At 39.3% G+C, this 19,617-nt stretch overlaps 1 protein-coding gene across 1 annotated transcript in view; it reads left to right on the forward strand.

Moving 5' to 3' along the window:
* LOC123246219 (protein sidekick-2-like) overlaps positions 1-19,617 on the forward strand; it is a 177,993-nt gene that overhangs the window by 65,568 nt on the left and 92,808 nt on the right. Inside the window, exons 8-16 of the mRNA XM_044675152.1 lie at positions 2,980-3,116; positions 3,499-3,646; positions 6,819-6,959; positions 7,636-7,817; positions 9,435-9,550; positions 14,941-15,136; positions 15,379-15,477; positions 17,152-17,343; positions 18,161-18,324. Coding sequence (XP_044531087.1) covers positions 2,980-3,116; positions 3,499-3,646; positions 6,819-6,959; positions 7,636-7,817; positions 9,435-9,550; positions 14,941-15,136; positions 15,379-15,477; positions 17,152-17,343; positions 18,161-18,324 — 1,375 coding nt within the window. The remainder of the gene's footprint in view (positions 1-2,979; positions 3,117-3,498; positions 3,647-6,818; positions 6,960-7,635; positions 7,818-9,434; positions 9,551-14,940; positions 15,137-15,378; positions 15,478-17,151; positions 17,344-18,160; positions 18,325-19,617) is intronic.

The raw sequence follows: 19,617 nt of genomic DNA on the forward strand, positions 1-19,617 counted from the left end.
TTAAAGCTCTTTCATGCTTCTTTTATGTGAGATAATTTACCCCATTATATTTTCCCCTTCCCCCTCCTCCCAATGCATTCCTCTTTCTCATGCCTTAATTTTATTTTTTTTTTAACCCTTGTACTTCGTTGTATTGTCTCATAGGTGGAAGATTGGTAAGGGTGGGCAATGGGGGTCAAGTGACTTGCCCAGGGTCACACAGCTGGGAAGTGGCTGAGGCCGGGTTTGAACCTAGGATCTCCTGTCTCTAGGCCTGACTCTCACTCCACTGAGCTACCCAGCTGCCCCAATTTTATTTTTTTAATATCATCCCATCATATCCAACTCATACCCTTGCTCTCTGGATATGTATGCTCTAATAATAATAAAGTTCTTTGAGGTTACAAGAATCATCTCCCCATGTAGGGATGTACATAGTTTCACCTTATTGAATGTCTTTTGATTTCTCCGTTTTCCCTTTTATGCTTTTCTTGAGTCTTGTATTTAAGAGGCAGATTTTCTATTCAGCTCTGATATTTTCATCAGGAATATTTGAAAGGTCCTCTATTTCATTGAATACTCATTTTGTCCCCCAAAGAATTATGCTCAGTTTTTCTGGGTAAGTAATTCTTGATTGAAGTCCTAGCTCCTTGGCCCTCTGGAATATCATATTCTATGCCCTCCAATCCTTTAACGTGGAAAGTGTTAAATCTTGTATTAACCCAAACGTGACTCCATGATATTTGAATTGTTTCTTTTTGGCTACTTGAAATATTTTTCCCTGGCCTGGGAGTTCTGAAATTTGCCCTCTGGCTCTAATCAGGGCATATCAGGGCAGTTTTCCTTGATAATTTCTTGAAAGATAATATCTAAGCCCTTTTTTCGATCATGACTTTCAGGTAATCCAATAATTTCTTAATTATCTCTCCTGTATTTATTTTCAAGGTCAGTTGTTTTTCTAATGAGATTTTTTTACATTATCTTTTGTTGGGTTTTTTTTCAGCCTTTTGACTTTGTTTGATTGTTTCTTGATGTCTCATGAAATTATTAACTTCCACTTACCCAGTTCTAATTTTTAAGGCATGATTTTCCTGAATGAGCTTCTGTACCTCCTTTTTCATTTAGCCAATTCTACTTTTTAAAGAGTTCTTTGTCTTGGTAAATTTGTGTGCCTCTTTTTTCCATGTTGCCAATTCTGCCTTTTAAGTTCTCTTCAGTGCATTTTTGTATATCTTTTTTGATTTGACCAATTCTGCTTTTTAAGAACTTCTCTTCTTTGTATTTTTGTGCTTTTTTTTTTTACCAATTGGCCTCTTCTCTTTTTTAAGATATTAATTTCTTCAGTATTTTTTGTGTCTCCCTTACCAAGCTATTAACTCTTTTTTCATGATTTTTCTTTATCATTCTCTTTTCTTTTCCTAATTTTCCTTCTGCCTCTCTGATTTTTAAAATCCTTTTTGAGCTCCATTAATATGGGAGTAGCTTCAGAGCCATTCATATTTTTTCTTGGAGGTTTTGGATGCAGCAGTATTGCCTTTGTTATCTTCTTCTGAGTTTGTGTCTTGGTTCTCCCTGTCACCAAAATCATTTTCTATGTTGAGTTTCTTTTTGTCGTTTGCTCATTTTCCTGACTTTTTCTTTTCTTTTTTTTTTTTAATTAAAAAAAACTGTTAAAGTTGTGTTCTGTTACTGGTGAAGGGAGCACTATTCCAAGCTTCAGGTTCTTTGTGCAGCAGCTGCCTTCATAGCTGGCTCAGGGGATCTATCTGTTTTCAGGTCTTTCAAGGTGGTATGATGTAAGGAGAAATGTGTTTAAATCTCCCAGCCTGTGCTCTGGTCTGTAGGTAACTACGAACTTTCTCTTACCCCTTGGGACTGTGACCAAGGGCTCCTGCTCCCCTGTAGCCTCAAGCAGTAGTATGTGCCAGTGCTTCTCCTTACCTTGAAACCTCACTCCGGCACTGCTACCTAGATCTGCATATGCAAGAAGAGTCTTGTACCCAAAGCCAGCAAAGGGACCCCTCTATTCTCCTTCTGAACAACTGTCCAACCCTCTCCCCTTACTGTTTATGACTGAGAGCTCCAAGCCTTTGCTGTTTCTTCAGCTGTGCCCAGGGCCTGTTATTTTGGTGAGACCTGCCCTGGTACACTTCCTTGTGCTATACCTCCACTCTGGCACACTAGATCCCTCATACTATCCTTATAAGTTGTTTTGTGCTAAAACTCACCTTTTTGTGGGTTCTGCTGCTCCATAATTTATTCTGCATTACATCATAGGTTTTTGGAGGGTAACTTGGTAGAAATCAGATGGATCCAGATGCCTTCTATACCATCTTGGCTTTGCCTCCCTCTGAAACAATGTTTAATACTTGTTTTCTAACATTTTGCAATCCATGTTCTCTTACCTCCTCCTACCAGTTTCCCCTCCCCAAAATGGTAGGTAATATAATATAGGTTGTACTTGTATTATCATATAAATCATATTTCCATGTTTGTCATTTTGTGAAAGAAAACACATATTGCTTACATTAGAGAAAAATTCTGTATCCCATTTTTACAGAGAAGGAAACTGAGGCTGAGAAAGGTTAAGTGAGTTATCCTGGGACATATAGTTAATAAATGAGATAGAATTTGAACTCAGGTCTTCCTGCCTCAAAATCTAATGCCCTGACTTCATGGTGGCAGACCTATGGTACACATGCCAGAGGAGGCACTCAGAGCCCTCTCTGTAGGCACATCCACTGTTGTCCCAGCACAGAGTTCACCAGAGTTTGTTACTAGAAAACCAGAGGGACATGGGGCTGGATTGCTCCCCTCCCCCCTCTCCATGCATGGCTGAAGACATCACTTGCCCCTCCCTAGATTCACCATCTCTGCCTTACCTACTATTCTATCTCTGAAAGCTTAGTATCTATCCATTTGAGAACCTTGAAATGATTCACCATCACCTCACCAGTCTATATCATGGCCATACTTCCTGTACCACCTTTTCTTTTTTAGGCAGTTACCCCATGCACCTGAGCATCCCGTGGCAACCCTGAGCACAGCTGAGAGACGCTCCATCAACTTGACTTGGGCTAAGCCTTTTGATGGCAACAGCCCCCTGATCCATTATGTTCTGGAGATGTCAGAAAACAGTAAGACCCCTCTTCTTTCATTTCCCCACATTCACTTTTGCTCAGGACTCTACCATACAAAAATCATAGTACAGACTAGACAGGGATGCCTTGCCCATAGTCTCAGTCTTCTCTCCCAAAGTGTCAGTGCTGTAAACTCCATGGTTTACATGGTGTCTATCCATTTGTAAAATGCAACTCAGTTCCTTCCTTAGTGCTCCTCCTTTGCTTTCAAGCCTTCTCATATCTAATCAGGCTTTCCTTAATGTTCCAGACTCAACTGTGGTGCTAACATGGCAAACAATGTCTTTCCCCCTCCCCTAGACTAGTCTCAGCTTAGGTGGTAATTACAGGGCTCCACTGGAACCTTCAGCTCCACCTTGCTCTCTCTATGCCCCTACAGATGCCCCCTGGACAGTACTTTTGCCCAGTGTAGATCCTGAGGCTACTTCGGTGATGGTCAAGGGTCTTGTTCCAGCACGCTCCTACCAATTCCGTCTCTGTGCAGTCAATGATGTGGGGAAAGGGCAGTTCAGCAAGGACACAGAAAGGTAAGAGCATCCAAGAGATCTAAATCTCAAATCATATTAGATAGGCAAATTTCAATGATCTGAACTAATTAGGGCAGATGGAAAGAAGAAAGAAAAGGGAAGAATATGAGCTTCTAAAAAAGGTGAGGTCTCAGTTTTTGTAGCTCTTTCTGTCTAGCACCAAGCATGGTGCCATTTATCTTTTTATTTAAATATTTTTCAGTTAATAAGTATTCATTTTCTTTTTCCCAACCCCCCGCTGAAAAAAAATAAAACGTTTGTAACAAACATAAATGGACAAGCAAAACAAATTCTATATTGGTCATGTCCAAAAAAGTATTGTCTCCTACTTCATTTCTGTCAGAAGGTTGGTACCATGCTCCATTCATGGGTCTGCTGGTATAATACTTGGTCATTGTATTGACCCAAGATATTAAGTCTTTCAAAGTTGTTTGTTTTTATACTGTTGTTGCTGTAATATAAATTATTCTCCTGGTTCTCCTGATTTCACTCTGCATTAGTTCATACAAGACTTGTTGAATTTTCCTGAAATTGTCCATTTTGTCATTTCTTACAGCACAATGGTATTCCATTCCATTCATGTACCATACTTTGTTCAGCCATTTCCTATTGACAGGCATCTCCTTCTTTTCCATTATTCCTTTATGGTCACAAAAAAAAAACCAAAAAACTTGTGTAGCATGTTTATTAAAAGCCATTTATTTAATATTTCTTCAGGAAAGAATATAAAGCAATGTTCATTTCCCCACACCTACAAAAAATATACAGTAACCACTTCTCCATTGTTTAGACTTTCAAAAAGCTCAAACACTGAATACAATATTAAAATGGCTATAACAAAGACCATGGGCTTATATAGTTTGTGCACAGTCAACTTAAATCAGTAAACTTATTTTGCCTACAATTCTAATGAATTTGTCCAACTAATTTTAAGAATCAGCTAATTAGAAGGAGGAAGGACCTATTAAAAAGTCAATTAATTTATGCAGAAGAACCAACAAAATTAGGCACAAAAACTATAAATCATAGTATGGGGATATTTAGCAGAGGGTTTATAGTCCTCTTCACCTCAGCAACATTTTAGGATATTGCTACCTTACAGCATTATATAATCATTATCATTTATAATGATCATCCTAAGAATCAAGGAAAAGTTAATTTATGTTTTTCAATATTTAAGAAAGAATAAAAGATATGATAAACTTACAAAATATTTCTATTAAAAATGTTTGGCATAAAGAAAAGTTAGGGCAATTAAATGAGTAAGTTCAAGTTCTCTGGGAAATATAATTGGGTAGAAAAGCTCGTTCACCAATAATTCCAGATAACCTATACTTGGTTTTATAATAAAGACACACATGTTCTCACTCACTCCCACTTACCCACCCTTACAACTCAGTGCCCATATGTGCTCTAGAAATAAATGGGAAAATGATAGTAATGGGAGAGATATAGAAACTGGACCTGTGATTTCATTGGCATAGAAATTTCTTCTGTGAATACCTTCTTGTACATTTATTGCTTTAGAGAGTTTCCTAGAATATTTGAGAGATTAAAGGACTTATCTAGGGGTCCCATAGCCTGTATGTATTAAAGACCAGACTTGAATTCAAGTCTTCTAACTGACATATTCAATATGTATTACTACCTCAATAGTAATATATAGTAATAGTAATAACTGGTTATTAATTAATTGGGTAATTGTTGGTCATCCCAGTTGTCCACTATATCTTGGTCCATAGTCCATAAATTAGAACTGGAAGCTACCTTAGAGCCATTTCCTCATTTTATAGGTGAGAAAACTGAATCTAAGAGATATTAAGACTTACAAAACATTGTACATACTAATTATCATATTTGATCTTCACAAAAACCCTTTTAGGTATTATTACATATCATGTTTATCTCATTTTATAGACTGGGAGACTGAATAAGAGGTGAAATCACTTTCCCTGAAAGATTAAAGATAGTCCTTCTGATAATGGAGAATTGAATATATTTGTTTAGCAATTTTATTTCCAAACAGCTTTCTCATCCATTACCATATGTATTCACATAACTATGCATTTACATCTGAGAAATAACAATGGTTAGCCTTTCTATTCTGCTTTAAGGTTTGCAAAACACTTTACAAATATCCCAGTTGATCCTTAAAATATCTTTGGGAAGTAGGTAACCAATGAGGAAACTGAGGGAAACAGGATGAACTGACCTGCCCAGGGTCACACAGCTAATAAGGATTTGAGGACATATTTGAATTCAGGTCTTCCTGATTCCAGGTTCAGGGATCTATCCAGTGTACCACCTACCTGCCCTTTAGCCTCTTGGGTAGATCCCAAGGTCAAATAGCAATCAAGTATAGAACTAGGATTAAAAGGCAGATGCCTTCTGTCCTAATAAACTCCATGGCTCTGAAGCAGGAATGGATGAATGAATGAACATTTATTAAGCACTTATTATATACCAAGCCCTAGAGCTATACTTAACAGAAACAAAGACAGTCCTTCCCTTCTAGAAGCTTACATGCATAGAATGGGATCATAGATTAGAACTGGAAGTTAGATTGGAACTTAGAGGCCATTGAGTTCCACCTATTCATTTTACGGGTGAGGAAACTGAGTCTAAGAGATGTTAGATGACTTCCCCAGCTAATAAATGTCCAAGGCAAGATTTGAACTAATTCAAAGCTCATTGCTCTATCCATTATCTCACATTATATATGTGATGACCATGCAAAGATGTCTTGGTTGGAAAGAACAGAGAAGGCAAGTGGTGCCATGGGGAAATAGATTGACATTTCCAGGAAAGTAATAGCATTAATTTGATTATGCTTTATTATTTATTTTTATTAATTTTCATTATTTATTTGTTTGTTGTTTATTATTATTATTTATTGATTATGATTTGAAAGTAGGTAGGACAATGATAGATTCTAGACAAATAGCAACATAGTACCTGCTGGGAAGATTTCCAGGAAGTAAATCAAAGTACGACAAGATCCTGGACTTAGATGTAGTGGACACTTAGATGTGGTGGGCAACTGCGGTGACCATCAATCCACCATTTGGGACTTGCAAGCACCTCAGGGTGGGAATTTGGTTAGATCTTCTAGGTCTTGTTTTCTAGACTTGTTGACAAGGAATAGATATACTTTTTGACATTTGTTGCCCAGAGTCTCCCTCCCCGAGGAACCACCCACAGCCCCTCCTCAGAATGTCATTGCCAGTGGCCGGACCAACCAATCCATTATGATCCAGTGGCAGCCTCCTCCTGAGAGTCATCAAAATGGCATTCTGAAAGGTTATATCATCAGGTAAGTCACCCAGGAAGGGAAAGCTCTTTGAAACTGGAGAAGACAGAGAGCTCGCTTGGAAACATACTCTCAATTATAATGCCAATAATAATAATAACTCACTTTTTATAACTCTTTAAGGTTTATAGAACTTTACCCACAACAACCCAGTACACTTACTATTGTCGCTTTTTACAGATGAGGTAAATGAGGCTTAGATGAGTCAAAGATAAGAAGAAGCTATCTATCCCCCAAGCTAAATTAAACATAGTCTTCTATAGTAATAAAATAAGTGAGGTGATTGTTGAAGATTCTGGCCTAGAGAGAGAAGGTGTCCCAAGCTCAACTCATAGTGGGAAGAATAAAGATCTCACTACCTAGTTAAAACAAAATATCATCTACATGCCAGTCTGATATCTGAACACATGATATCATCAGATCTCCCCCTTGGAGCTCAGAAACTCTTACCATGTTCTTGATTGGCCAGTCTGAGTCCTATCTCCCCTTTCCTAGATGATCTCCCACCATTAGAGACTAAATCTTTCCCCAAAACTCAAGCTACTAACAAATGCCCAGAGGCTCCCTTCTCCATAGAAAAATGTGAACAAAACGGTTTGCCCAATAAAGTCCAATGGCTTGTCTTTCTCTGTCTTCTAGGAGAATCCTACCCTGCTCTCTCTGTTCCTTGCCTCTATAGGTTCTGTCTAGCCGGATTGCCTGTTGGGTACCAATTTAGGAATATCACCAATGCAGATGTCAACAACCTACTCCTAGAGGAACTCATCATCTGGACCAATTATGAAATCTCAGTGGCAGCCTATAACAGCGCTGGCCTGGGTGTCTATAGCAGCAAAGTGACAGAATGGACCTTGCAGGGAGGTGAGTAGGAGAGGGAGACTCAGGTTTGTGACTGTGAAGGTGACTTCTTGGTCTGACCAGGATACAGATCTGCCTTCAGTTACTGCTGTATTCTCACTCTGCTTTCCTTAGGCCATCCTGCAATACCTGGGCTACTCCTATCACCATATAGCAGTGTCCTAGTTATTTTAGTGCACAAATGATTAACACAGTGCCTGGTACATAGTAGGTACTTAAATATTGATTGAATGGCTTTAAATAGCCCTTAACCTCTGTCCTAGTATCAATTCTAAGAAAGAAGGACAAAAACTAGGCAACTGGAGTTAAGTGTCTTGCCCAGTTAGGAAGTATCTTAGGACAGATTTGAACCCAGGTTCTCCCAACTCCAGGCCTGGCAACTCTATCCACTGTGCTACCTAGCTGCCCCTTGAATGACTATTGAATGAATATGTGGGAATGTGGGAAAATAAAGGAATAAGGAAATGTAGAGATGAAAAAGCAAAGGGTAAAAGGCACATATGAGATCCTTTATGTATTTTGATATATTAATTGGATTGTACAATATTATGTATCCTAGCCTTGTAGTTGTTTTTTTTTTTATTTCCAAAAGCATTTTTAACCTTTACTATTAGTCACTTAGGCTTATTGGTCTGGTTTTCCTGTTTTTCAAAGGAGGAAACTAACTCACAGTGAAAGAGACTTACTTAAGACCACACTGAAAGAGTACAGTTGGGACTTTTTAAAACCTAGGTCTCTAGTAGGGTGATGCAATGAAAAGAAGGCAAGATCTGAAGAACAAAGTTATCGTTGAATTATTTGTCATGTCCTGCTTTTCATAATACTACCTAAGGTTTTCTTGGCAAAGATACTGGGGTGATTTGCCATTTCCTTCTCCAACTCATTTTTACAAATGAGGAAATGGGGCAAACAGGGTTCAGTGACTTGCCCAGGGTCACACAGCTAGTAAATATCTAAGTGTATGAGGTTAGATTTGAACTCAGGAAGACTCATATTCCTGACTCCAAAACCCACACACTATCTACTATGCCACCTAGTTACGGTGAAGTCCAAAGACTTGAGTTCAAATCTCAGGTCTGTAGTTTATTAACTATGACCTGAGACAATTCATGTAACTTCTGTGGGTGTCAGTTTCCTTATTCACAAAATGAGGGTTAGACAAGATCATCCCTAAAGCCACTTCCCACTCTATAATCTGCTATTCAGTGGCTTTCTTTTTGGTCATATAAAATCTATAAGTTTTATCCATTGTATTTATAGTCAAGGGAGAAGCAGTATTACATAGCGTTTAGGAGAGTTGCCCTTGACATCAGAAATACTTGGGTTCAAGTCTTGTATCTCATTCATACTGGCTGTATGACTCTGGGCCAATTACAAACCCTTTCAGAGCTCTAAGAAACTTTCTAAGGTCATAAGCTGCAGAGAACATTCCAACATTGGCTGAAGGAGTTTCCTTACTTGAGAAGTCTCCTAAGCCAGTGAAATCACAGTTGTAGCCCCTCTGGCTTATCCCATTATAATCAAGTACCTGGTTGCTTTTTTTATAAGGCCTATGGTTTTTTTGCCCTCTCTTAAAACTTTTCCCTATTTCTTCTTTCTCCATTCCAACCCCCCATCCAGTTCCCACAGTCCCTCCAGGCAATGTCCGAGCTGAAGCCATCAATTCCACAACCATCCGATTCACTTGGAATGCTCCAAGTCCTCAGTTCATCAACGGCATCAACCAGGGCTATAAGGTAAGAGGGACATCAGCTTACTACTCTCTTCCAGGATCTTCTCTTTCTACAAAAAGATAGAGGACACAAATGAAGCAGAAAAGATCTTTTCAGGCAAAATATTGGCCTGATCCAGGCAGTGGTGTCCTGGTAAATGTTTAGTAATGGGCTGTCCCAACAACAAAAAAATATATACAATGTACTTTTTTTTTAAACCCTTACCTTCCATCTTAGAATCAATACTGTGTATTGGTTTCAAGGCAGAAGGGTGGTAAGGGCTGGGTAATGGGGGTCAAGTGACTTGCCCAGAGTCACACAGCTGGGAAGTGTCTGAGACCAGATTTGAACCTAGGACCTCCCGTCTCCAGGCCTGGCTCTCAATCCACTGAGCCACCTAACTGCCCCCTTATACACTGTACTTTTTTTTTTTTAAACCCTTACCTTCTGTCTTGGAGTCAATACTGTGTATTGGCTCCAAGGCAGAAGAATGGTAAGGGTAGGCAATGGAGGTCAAGTGACTTGCCCAGGGTCACACAGCTGGGAAGTATCTGAGGTCAGATTTGAACCTAGGACCTCCCATCTCTAGGCCTGGCTTTCAATCCACTGAGCTACCCAGCTGCCCCCTCACAATGTACTTTTAAGTTTAATATGCATTATTAACATTTTTTCTATATCTTAAGGCTTAGTCAACAAAACAATAAATGAAGTCCTGATTTATAGCATTCACTGATTTTGAAAGTATGAATTTTCACCCTAAATTGGCTCCGGCACAGCCCCAGATCTATCCGGAGATTATTCTTCATCTGACAAATACAATGAGTAGGATACAATACAATGAAACTTTGAAAGAGTTACCTTAGAAACAGACTGACAGATGAGCATTTCCTTTCCTTTGGCCTCCTCTTTAAATTTTAGTTTAATTTAAATTTTAGTTTGCCTATCACTGCTCTAGACACAACTATGTGAGGTTTCAGCTCTGAGAACAAAGAAAGACCCTCTTGTCTTCCTGGGCTTCCCAACTTGCAGAGACCTTCCAGGCACATAGACAACCTCACCCAAAGGAAGCTTACAGAGTATGAGTCAAAGACAGATAGGACAGACAGTTCCTGGCCTACACAGGAAAGGAGAGGAGAAACAGAGCTGTTAACATTTGGTCATGAAACCAGAAACAATAAAACTATTCTTGACACTAGCAGGGAAGGGCTTTTTAATTGAGACTCAAGAGGGAAGGGAAGCAAAAGTCAGGTCCCTGCACCAAGTAACTGAGTTGGGAATAGTTAGCTTCCTTCGGCATAAAAGTTTCATGCCCAATCGGGAGCCCTGGGCTTCAAATGAGACCTTAGGAGAGGGAACTTCAAAGGCAAAAGAGGCCCAGTAGAGCCAGAGAGGCAGGTTGAGGAGGCCAAAACAGTTAGGTCTCAGCCTATGATTACCCAGATCAAAAGCAAGCAGTTCAGAAATACCTGATTATGTACCATGGAGAGTTCAGAAGATTGGAAAGTCAGCAATCCAGAAGAGGACAAGAACTGTTGTTAAGATGAGAAGATCAGTTTCTCTTCAGCATTATATTTTTTTTCACCATCATAGAAAAGCCTTCAAAGGCACTTAATTAATATTCTTATGTGCTATACAGTAGAGCTAGAAAAGACTTTGGAGAGACTGTTTGGTCCAATTCCCTCATTTACAGGCAAAGGATACTGAGACCCAATGACAGTGATTTGAAGGGCACCCAGGTGCTAACTAAGCTCTGCCCTCTAGATCTAAGTGGGATGACCTCCCATGAGCAGATTAAACTGAGCTCCAAGAGGCCAGGCTACTGGGCAGTGTCCAAGCCCTCTGGCCACTAACATTCCTACTGTATTATTAATATGATATTATTAACACATATTATCAATACCGATATTAATAGCTTGCATTTCTGTGGATATATATATATATATATATGCATATATATATATATATATATATAGAGAGAGAGAGAGAGAGAGAGAGAGAGAGAGAGAGTGAGTCACTTACGTCATTTACAAAGTGTCTTCTCTGGGGTAGGCAGTGCATTAACCATTTTACTAGGAGGGAATGAAGAATCAAAGAGGTTTAAATGACTTAGTGAGAGTCATACATTTAGGAAGTATCACAGCTGGTACTCAAGCACAGGTCTTTTGATTCCAAACCCAATGATTTTTCCACGATGCCATGAACAAAAATTCAAGAACACAAGCCTTGGGGTTCATGACCCATTGCCCTGTGGGAGAGTCTTCAAAACCACCCCACCCCCTTGAATGTCAGAAAGACACTGTTTCAGATGAAGAATGGAAGACTATATTCAGCAGGGAGGAAAAAATAAATAGACACATAAAGGAGTAGTAGAAGTTTGGTGTTGTGTCAACAGACCCTTTTTATAAATAAATGTGTATATAAATATATGTACCCACATATCATAGTGACAGCTACCATTTATACACTGCTTTATAAGTATTATCTCATTTGGTCCTCACAATAGCCTTGTAAGGCAGGAGATGTTACAATCCCCATTTTACAGATAAGGAAAGAGAAACTTAGAGCCTAAGCAACTCAGGCCACATAGCTAGTAAGCTTCTGAGAAAGAACTGGAGCTCAGGTCTTCCTAACTCAAACTTTAGCACTGTATCTACTGTGTTACCTAGCTATCCAAGGTGCTTTTATACATTTTTTATTTGTATATATATTTACATATATTTTTATATATCGTGTATGGATTTATCTATATGTTCATATATATGCATATAAGTGTATAAATTTCTATATATGTTCATGTATATATAATGTGTGTATATATCATATATTATATATAGTTTATATAGAATATATTGTATACATTGCATCGTATTTTAATATTAATTTTATTATATGGACTATGATAAGTAATTGAATAGTAATGTGTATGTGTGTATAATATATACATATTATGTAGTAATATATAGGCGATATATAATGTTACATGGATAGCATATTTTCTATAATTATATTATGATTTTATAATCATTTAAACGATATATCTTATGTTCTATATTTATATAATATATTAAATGTATGTATGTGTACACATGCATATCTATGTTATATATGTATAAATGTACACATATACAAGAGATTCCAAAAATATTCAATAGCTTAAAGCCACACAAAGACTTTGGGGATACCCTGTATGTATTTACATGTGTATATGTACATGTGTGTTTGTTTCAAGAGTGGTATGAATGTGTGTGTGTGTGTGTACACATAGTCCATGCTGGTTCTTTGTCCCAACCTTTTCCACTGGTAATAGGTGCATGTAGCATGTATGTATATACACATGGAGGCACTTCTATATTAGCTGTTTGACCTTTGGCCAGTCACTTAACCTCTCTGTATCCCAACCGACTATCCAGATTGTAAGCCGCATACAAGTTGCCTATTTGTATGAAGTTACCATACCAGGAATAGCCCACAAATATGAAATTATAGGATTGTACTGAAAAAGAAAAATATAGGCATGTTACAGAAAACATCATTTCTTCTGGGCTTATGTAAGAACACAGAGCCCTAAATTAGGTGGTGCTTCTCTGGCGGAAACAGTACGGTGCCGATATTTTACTTGGTAGGATGAGGCTAGGAAAAGATTTCCTTCCTTTCCCCCCACCAGCCCAGTCTATTGGGAGAGGGTTATTGGAAGAAGGAGAATTTCAAGAACTGTTTCAGAGATTTAAGAAAAACAGTGGTTTCTGAAATGATTAGATTCATACTATTCCCAAAGCCTTCCATTCAGATCCTTCTTAGCCTGTTATTTGAGCCAGCCTCCTCCACAGTTAATAGATATGAACCATGATCAGGTGTGCAATACTCCTTTACCTCTCTAACTGCTGCTCTCCTCCCATCTATGAAATAGAGATCCCAGACCTATTGGCAGAAAAGGAGTGCTTCTTTCCCTAACCCTATGCAAACAGAAGGACAAAACTACAGCCGCCATCTTAGGCTTCAAGCATGGAATTGCAGTCTTATAAAGTCAATATTGTCTCTCCTTAAAATCTCATTTCCTTAAATGTGTCAGTTCATTTCTGGATCATTTTTACTGACAAAATCATGAGATGAATCTGTCGGACACCTTCCCACACACACTTTACAATCTCTTAAAACAGTCATTATTCTAATTGGTCCATGCCTAATAAAATATTTACCAAGATTTAACACTTACTGGAGAGCAAAGGCTTAGGTACTATGTAATTAATTCTAATTCATAATTAATTCAAATTTGCATAAATTAAATTGAATTAAAACATTAAACTTGCTTCTTAATCTACTCAAAAGAAGTTTGGCAATTTAATTGCCACAAAACAAGATAACTAGAATAAGGAGGATATTTAACATACTTATTAAATGCCATTTAGTATTTCTGATTAGTATTTTTAGGGTCTAATTAGTATCTAATTAACTCGCTATAGGCTATTTTGCACAATACTAATTAAATGCCAAAACATGGTTTATAAACATAAGACCATGAAAGGGAGAAGATTAAGCATTGTTAGAATCATGAGTTAATCAGGAGACATTGGCCGCGGTATTGTTTTATATCTATAAATACTCATGCTTATTAAAACTCATCAAGTGTTGCTTTTCATCATTAATTGATATTTAATCAACTTCGAATAAATGAGGAAATCTCAGGGACCAGCTGTCATCCTGAGAGACAGATGAAATGACTGGAAAACAGGAGAGAGAGATGGAAAGTGGGAGAGGAGAAGGAGGGAGGAGAAAAGGGGGAAGCTAACAGCTAAATGACACAGCCTATAGAAAATGATTAGGAAAGAGGGCTACTTGGAACTTCCAGTCTAAGAGGGGTTTTTTGGCTGAAGCCCAGCTCTGAATAATCTGAAACTGGAATATTTTCAAAAGAACTAGCATTAATCCTAGGCTAGAAGCCCCAAATGCCTACAGGTCAATTTTTTTAAATAATGACACAACACAGGGACAGCCAGGTGGCTCAGTGCATTGAGAGCCAGACCTTAAGATGGGAGGTCCTGGGTTCAAATAGAACCTCAGATACTTTCTAGCTATGTGACCCTGGGCAAGTCACTTAACCCCCATTGCTTACCCCTTACTAGTCTTCTGCCTTGGAACCAATACACAGTATTGATTCTAAGATGGAAGATAAGGGTTTAAGGAAAAAATGAGCCTAACGTCAAGATGGGACTCCTCTAAAGCAAAATGTGGTGTGGGAGAGGGGAGATGATGGAAATCTATCCTTTTTTAACTCTCCTAATGGAAGGAAGGGGCAGCAATGGTTTGAGGATCTAGAATCTCTGCCCAGTAGCCAGGCCTCCTTAAGGCCAAGCTTGACCTGTTTGATAGAGCTCATCATATCCCACCTGACATGCTGAGCATCCTATCTCCCCCAGCTGATCGCCTGGGAGCCTGAGCAAGAAGAAGAGGTAACCATGGTGACAGCCCGGCCCAACTTTCAGGACAGCATCCACGTGGGCTTTGTGTCAGGCCTAAAGAAATTCACAGAGTACTTTACCTCTGTTCTGTGCTTCACCACACCTGGAGATGGTCCCCGCAGTTTGCCCCAGCTGGTGCGCACTCATGAGGACGGTAAGTACCCCAGTCCCTTCTCTAGTACCCCACCACCACCACTTTTTCTTCCTAAAGGTTGACAGGGTTCTTCTGGGCAATGGGGCATCCCTTATTTTAATTTTCCTATTATGTCATCTCCAACCCAACCTAGACCACAATCATGTCTCTTTGGAAGAGCATTCACCCTCTGGTTCTAATTTTCCTTGTGTTTGGGGGGTGGGGATTGGGGGGTTGTTTTTGTTTTTGTTTTCTGAGAACAGTGCCTGGCCCTGTGGGACACCTCAGCTTCAATGAAATCCTGGACACCTCCTTGAAGGTCAGCTGGCAAGAGCCTGGGGAGAGGAACGGCATCCTCACTGGTGGGTCTAATCCTTCCTTAGAGTCACAGAATCTCCCAGGGCTGGACAGATAATTCACCAAAAGGTTATCTGACCTCTTTCTGCCTACTTCTGGATCAGGCTTCCTTAATACACCACTAGCCTGCCACCCATGCTTTAAAAATATCCAGAGAATTAATGAGAAGGCATTTATGAAGTACTTTCATGTGCCAAGCATTGTGCTAAGCACTGGGAATACAAAGACAAGAAAGCCAAACAATCGAGAATCTAATGAGGAAAGACTCCAACAAAACATCAAAAACAGCTAAAAAATGGGGGGGAAGGATCAGATGCATGGCACAGACCAAGAAATAACTGGAGATCTGATTTAAGGCAAGAGAAGCTAATATGTCACCAATCAAAAGTCCAGGGGCCCAAGGACAGAGTTGAAGTAGCTCCATAGGGAGAGTTTTGATTAGGAGATCTCTAACATGAGGCAGCTAGGTAGCTCAGTGCATAGAGCCCTAGGTGTAATCAGGAGGACCTAGGTTCAAATCTGACATCAGGCACTTTCTAGCCTTGTGACCCTGGGCACTTAACCTCATTTGTCTAGCCCTTGCCCTTCCATCTTAGAATTGTTATGAAGATAGAAAAAAAAAGAGCTAGAAGAGAAATATAGGCTGAAAACCATCAAAAGTAGACAACATTTATATAATCCTTTAAGATTTGCAGAGCTCTTTTCTCTTTTGATTATCATAACAACCAATGAGTCAGGTATTATTATTGTCCCATTTTACAGATAAGGAAATTAAGGATGAGGATTCTCTTTGTCTCCACTCAATAACATACCCCAGTATTCCCCATTAAAAATCTCTGGCTTTTCTGCCTTTTCTTTTACTATCATTAGTATGACTACCATGAACTTCTAAATTCTTTTCTGCAGCTGAGAGCTGCGGTAGGTGCCCACATTTGATCCCTTCTATCCTAACTGCTAGTAGCTGGGTTATGATTGGTGCCTAAAAAAAAAATGCCAAAGCCTCTCACTTCCCATGTTGAGAAGGATCATCCAATGGACAAGTAACAAACATTTATTAAGTACCTACTATGAGCAAAGTCTTGTGCTAGAAATAAAGGATAAAAAGAAAGTCTTAGCTCTCAAGGAGTCTGAAGTTTAATAGGGTAAAAGTATATATGCACAAATAACAACAGTGAAGGGAAAGTGAGATAAACACAAAAGAAGCACGTGTGAAAGAAAGACCCAGGCAAAGTACCGAGAAACTTAAAGAACTAAAGAACTCTCCCATTTAGGAGAGTGAAGGTGGATCAAAGAAGGCTTCATGGGAGAGCTGGCATCTAAATTGAGTCTTGTAAGATGTTAAGAACATCAACAGATTAAGAAGAAAGGGAGAATTTGTTCTAGATTTAGGTAAAAGCATGAGCAAAACACAGAAGTAGGCCAAAGAGCACCTCTAGACAGAATTATAGGCCACTGGGCAAAGTATCCAGACATTCAAATGTCTGCCACCCGCTGTCCCTCCTTTATACCTGAAAAGTACAAACAAAGCAGATAATCCATAGAGCCCTGCTAATAACTTCCAGGCCTTTGGAGTACATGCCCATTTTTCCTCAAGGAGAATCTTTATCAGGTGGGAAAGATGGGTCTAACCTCCCTAGTAGCTCATACTTATGTGTCTCTTTCCCTATTTTTCCCCCTAGGATACCGGATTTCCTGGGAAGAGTATAACCGCACCAACACCCGGGTAACACATTACCTGCCCAATGTTACCCTGGAATACCGTGTCACTGGTCTAACTGCCCTTACCACCTATACCATTGAAGTGGCAGCTATGACTTCGAAGGGCCAAGGCCAAGTCTCAGCCTCTACCATCTCCTCTGGGGTCCCTCCAGGTAAGTTGGCAAAGGCAAAACCACCTCAGGTATCATTCTGCCACCCAAGAATCCAATGAAGACTTTTCTTCTCTCCTAGAGATATTAGATGGCTTCTCCTAGGGCCTTCTGTCTCCCTTGAGGATATCATATCCCCATAATTTCAGGATACAGAGGTTCCAAGTAATAATGCTTTTCCAGTACCTGCCGCTCACAAAAAAAAAGTACAGGGCATAGAGTACATACTCCAGACAGCTCCGCATTATCCCACTGGACCTGGTCCCATGTGTTATAATAATAATAATAACAATTGCATTTTAAAGTTTGAAAAGCACTTTATATACATTATGCAAATGTTATAAATACATATCTATTTACATTGCACCACATATGTTATATAAGTGTTAAAATAAAATGTTATCTTCGTTTTATTCTGCCAGCCATCCAGTGAGGTAGGTACTGGTTTTATCCCCATTTTACAGATAAAGAAACTGAGTCAAATAGGGGTAAAGTGACTTGCCCAGGCTCCCACAGCTAGTAAGTGTCTGAGGCAGGATTTTAACTTAGGTCTTCCTCATTCTAAAGCCATCACTCTATTCTCCATGGCATGTGGTTGCTTCTCTATAAAGTTTCAAGGTCTGTTCTCACCGCTTCAATGAAAGAACTCTCATCTTGTCTTTGTGGACAAGATGGAGCAAAGTAAGGCAGATGATAGTACCCTTGGATGTGCTAGAATGACCAAGCCTGTTGATTAATGATTAATGGATTGATATAAACACAGAGGATGGCATGTAGCGGCATAACCAGGGACCTGTCTTTGGCCCTGTTCTGTTATCAGGGACATGGATGGAAGCTTTGGTGACATGCTTTTCAGCTTTACAGATACACAAGGCTGGGAGGGATAATAACATGATGGATGACAGAATCAGGATCCGGAAAGCTCCCAATGGGTTTGAACAATGGGCCAAAATCAATAAGATCAAATATAATGATGATAATGAAGTTTTCCACTTGGGAGTCAAAGGTCAATTGCCTCAGTACAGAATGGGGGCTGGAGAGGATTGGGACATGGCTAGACCACGGTTTGCCTAGAAGAGATCTAATAGTTTTATTGCATTGCAAGCTTAAGATGAGTCAGTAGTGTGACACACAGGGCCCCAAACACTAATATTATTTTGGGCTGGGTTACTAGGGGCATCGTATCCAGAATAAACAAGATATAAAACAAAAAAGTTGGGCAAGACCCATGGTGTCAAATTTAAATAGAACCAGGGGCCCCTAAACCATTCACAAAGATCCCCAGGGGCTACATATTGACTTGGAAAACCACATAGTAACATTGTTGTTCAGGCACTTTTTTCAGTTGTGTCTGACTCTTTGTGGCCCCATTTGGGATTTTTTTTGGCAGAGATATTGGAGTGCTTTGCCATTTCCTTCTCTAGCTCATTTTTCAAATGAGGAAACTGAGGCAAGCAGGGTTAAGTGATATGCCCAGGATCACATAGCTAATAAGTGTTTGAGGCCAGTTTTGAACTCAGAAAGCTAAGTCTTTCTGAATGCAGGCCCAGGGTTCTATCTACTATACCACCCCATATTAATATCTATGTTTGATTTTATTTTTAATTACTGTACTAAATATTTCCTAATTACATTTTTAAAATTATCTCGTATCTTAGAATCAATACTGTGTATTGGTTCCAAGGTAGAGAAGTGGTAAAGGCTAGGCAATGGGAGTTAAGTGATTTGTCCAGGATCACACAGCTAGGAAGTATCCGAGGCTAGATTTGAACCCAGGACCCCCTGTCTCCAGACCTAGCACTCTTCTGCTGCACTATCTAGCTGCCCCCAATTACATTTTAATCTGGTTTGAGCCACACTCCAGAGTCTTGGGGGCCACAAGTGTCCTCATGATTGGCACCTCTGAGCTAGATGGTCTTCAGGGTCACTTCCAGTTCCATCACACTATTTGCTGCCATGGTTGAATCATATTTGGAGTTCTGTGTTTGATTCTGAGGACTACATTATAGGAAAGACTTTAACAAACTTGATTGAGGCCATGATTTTCCTTTTAAACTCTCACCTTCCATCTTAGAATCAATACAGTGTATTGGTTCCAAGGCAGAAAAATGTTAAGGGCTAGACAATGTGATTGCAAACATTTTCTAGCTATGTGACCCTGGGCAAGCTACCTAACCCCAATTTCTTAGCCCCTTTTCTGCCTTAGAATTGATACTTAGCATCTAAGGTAGAAAGTAAAGAAAGGGAGAGAGAGAGAGAGAGAGAGAGAAGAAGAAG

Source organism: Gracilinanus agilis, chromosome 4 (assembly GCF_016433145.1).
Source record: "Gracilinanus agilis isolate LMUSP501 chromosome 4, AgileGrace, whole genome shotgun sequence".
NCBI classification, from domain to species: Eukaryota; Metazoa; Chordata; class Mammalia; order Didelphimorphia; family Didelphidae; genus Gracilinanus; species Gracilinanus agilis.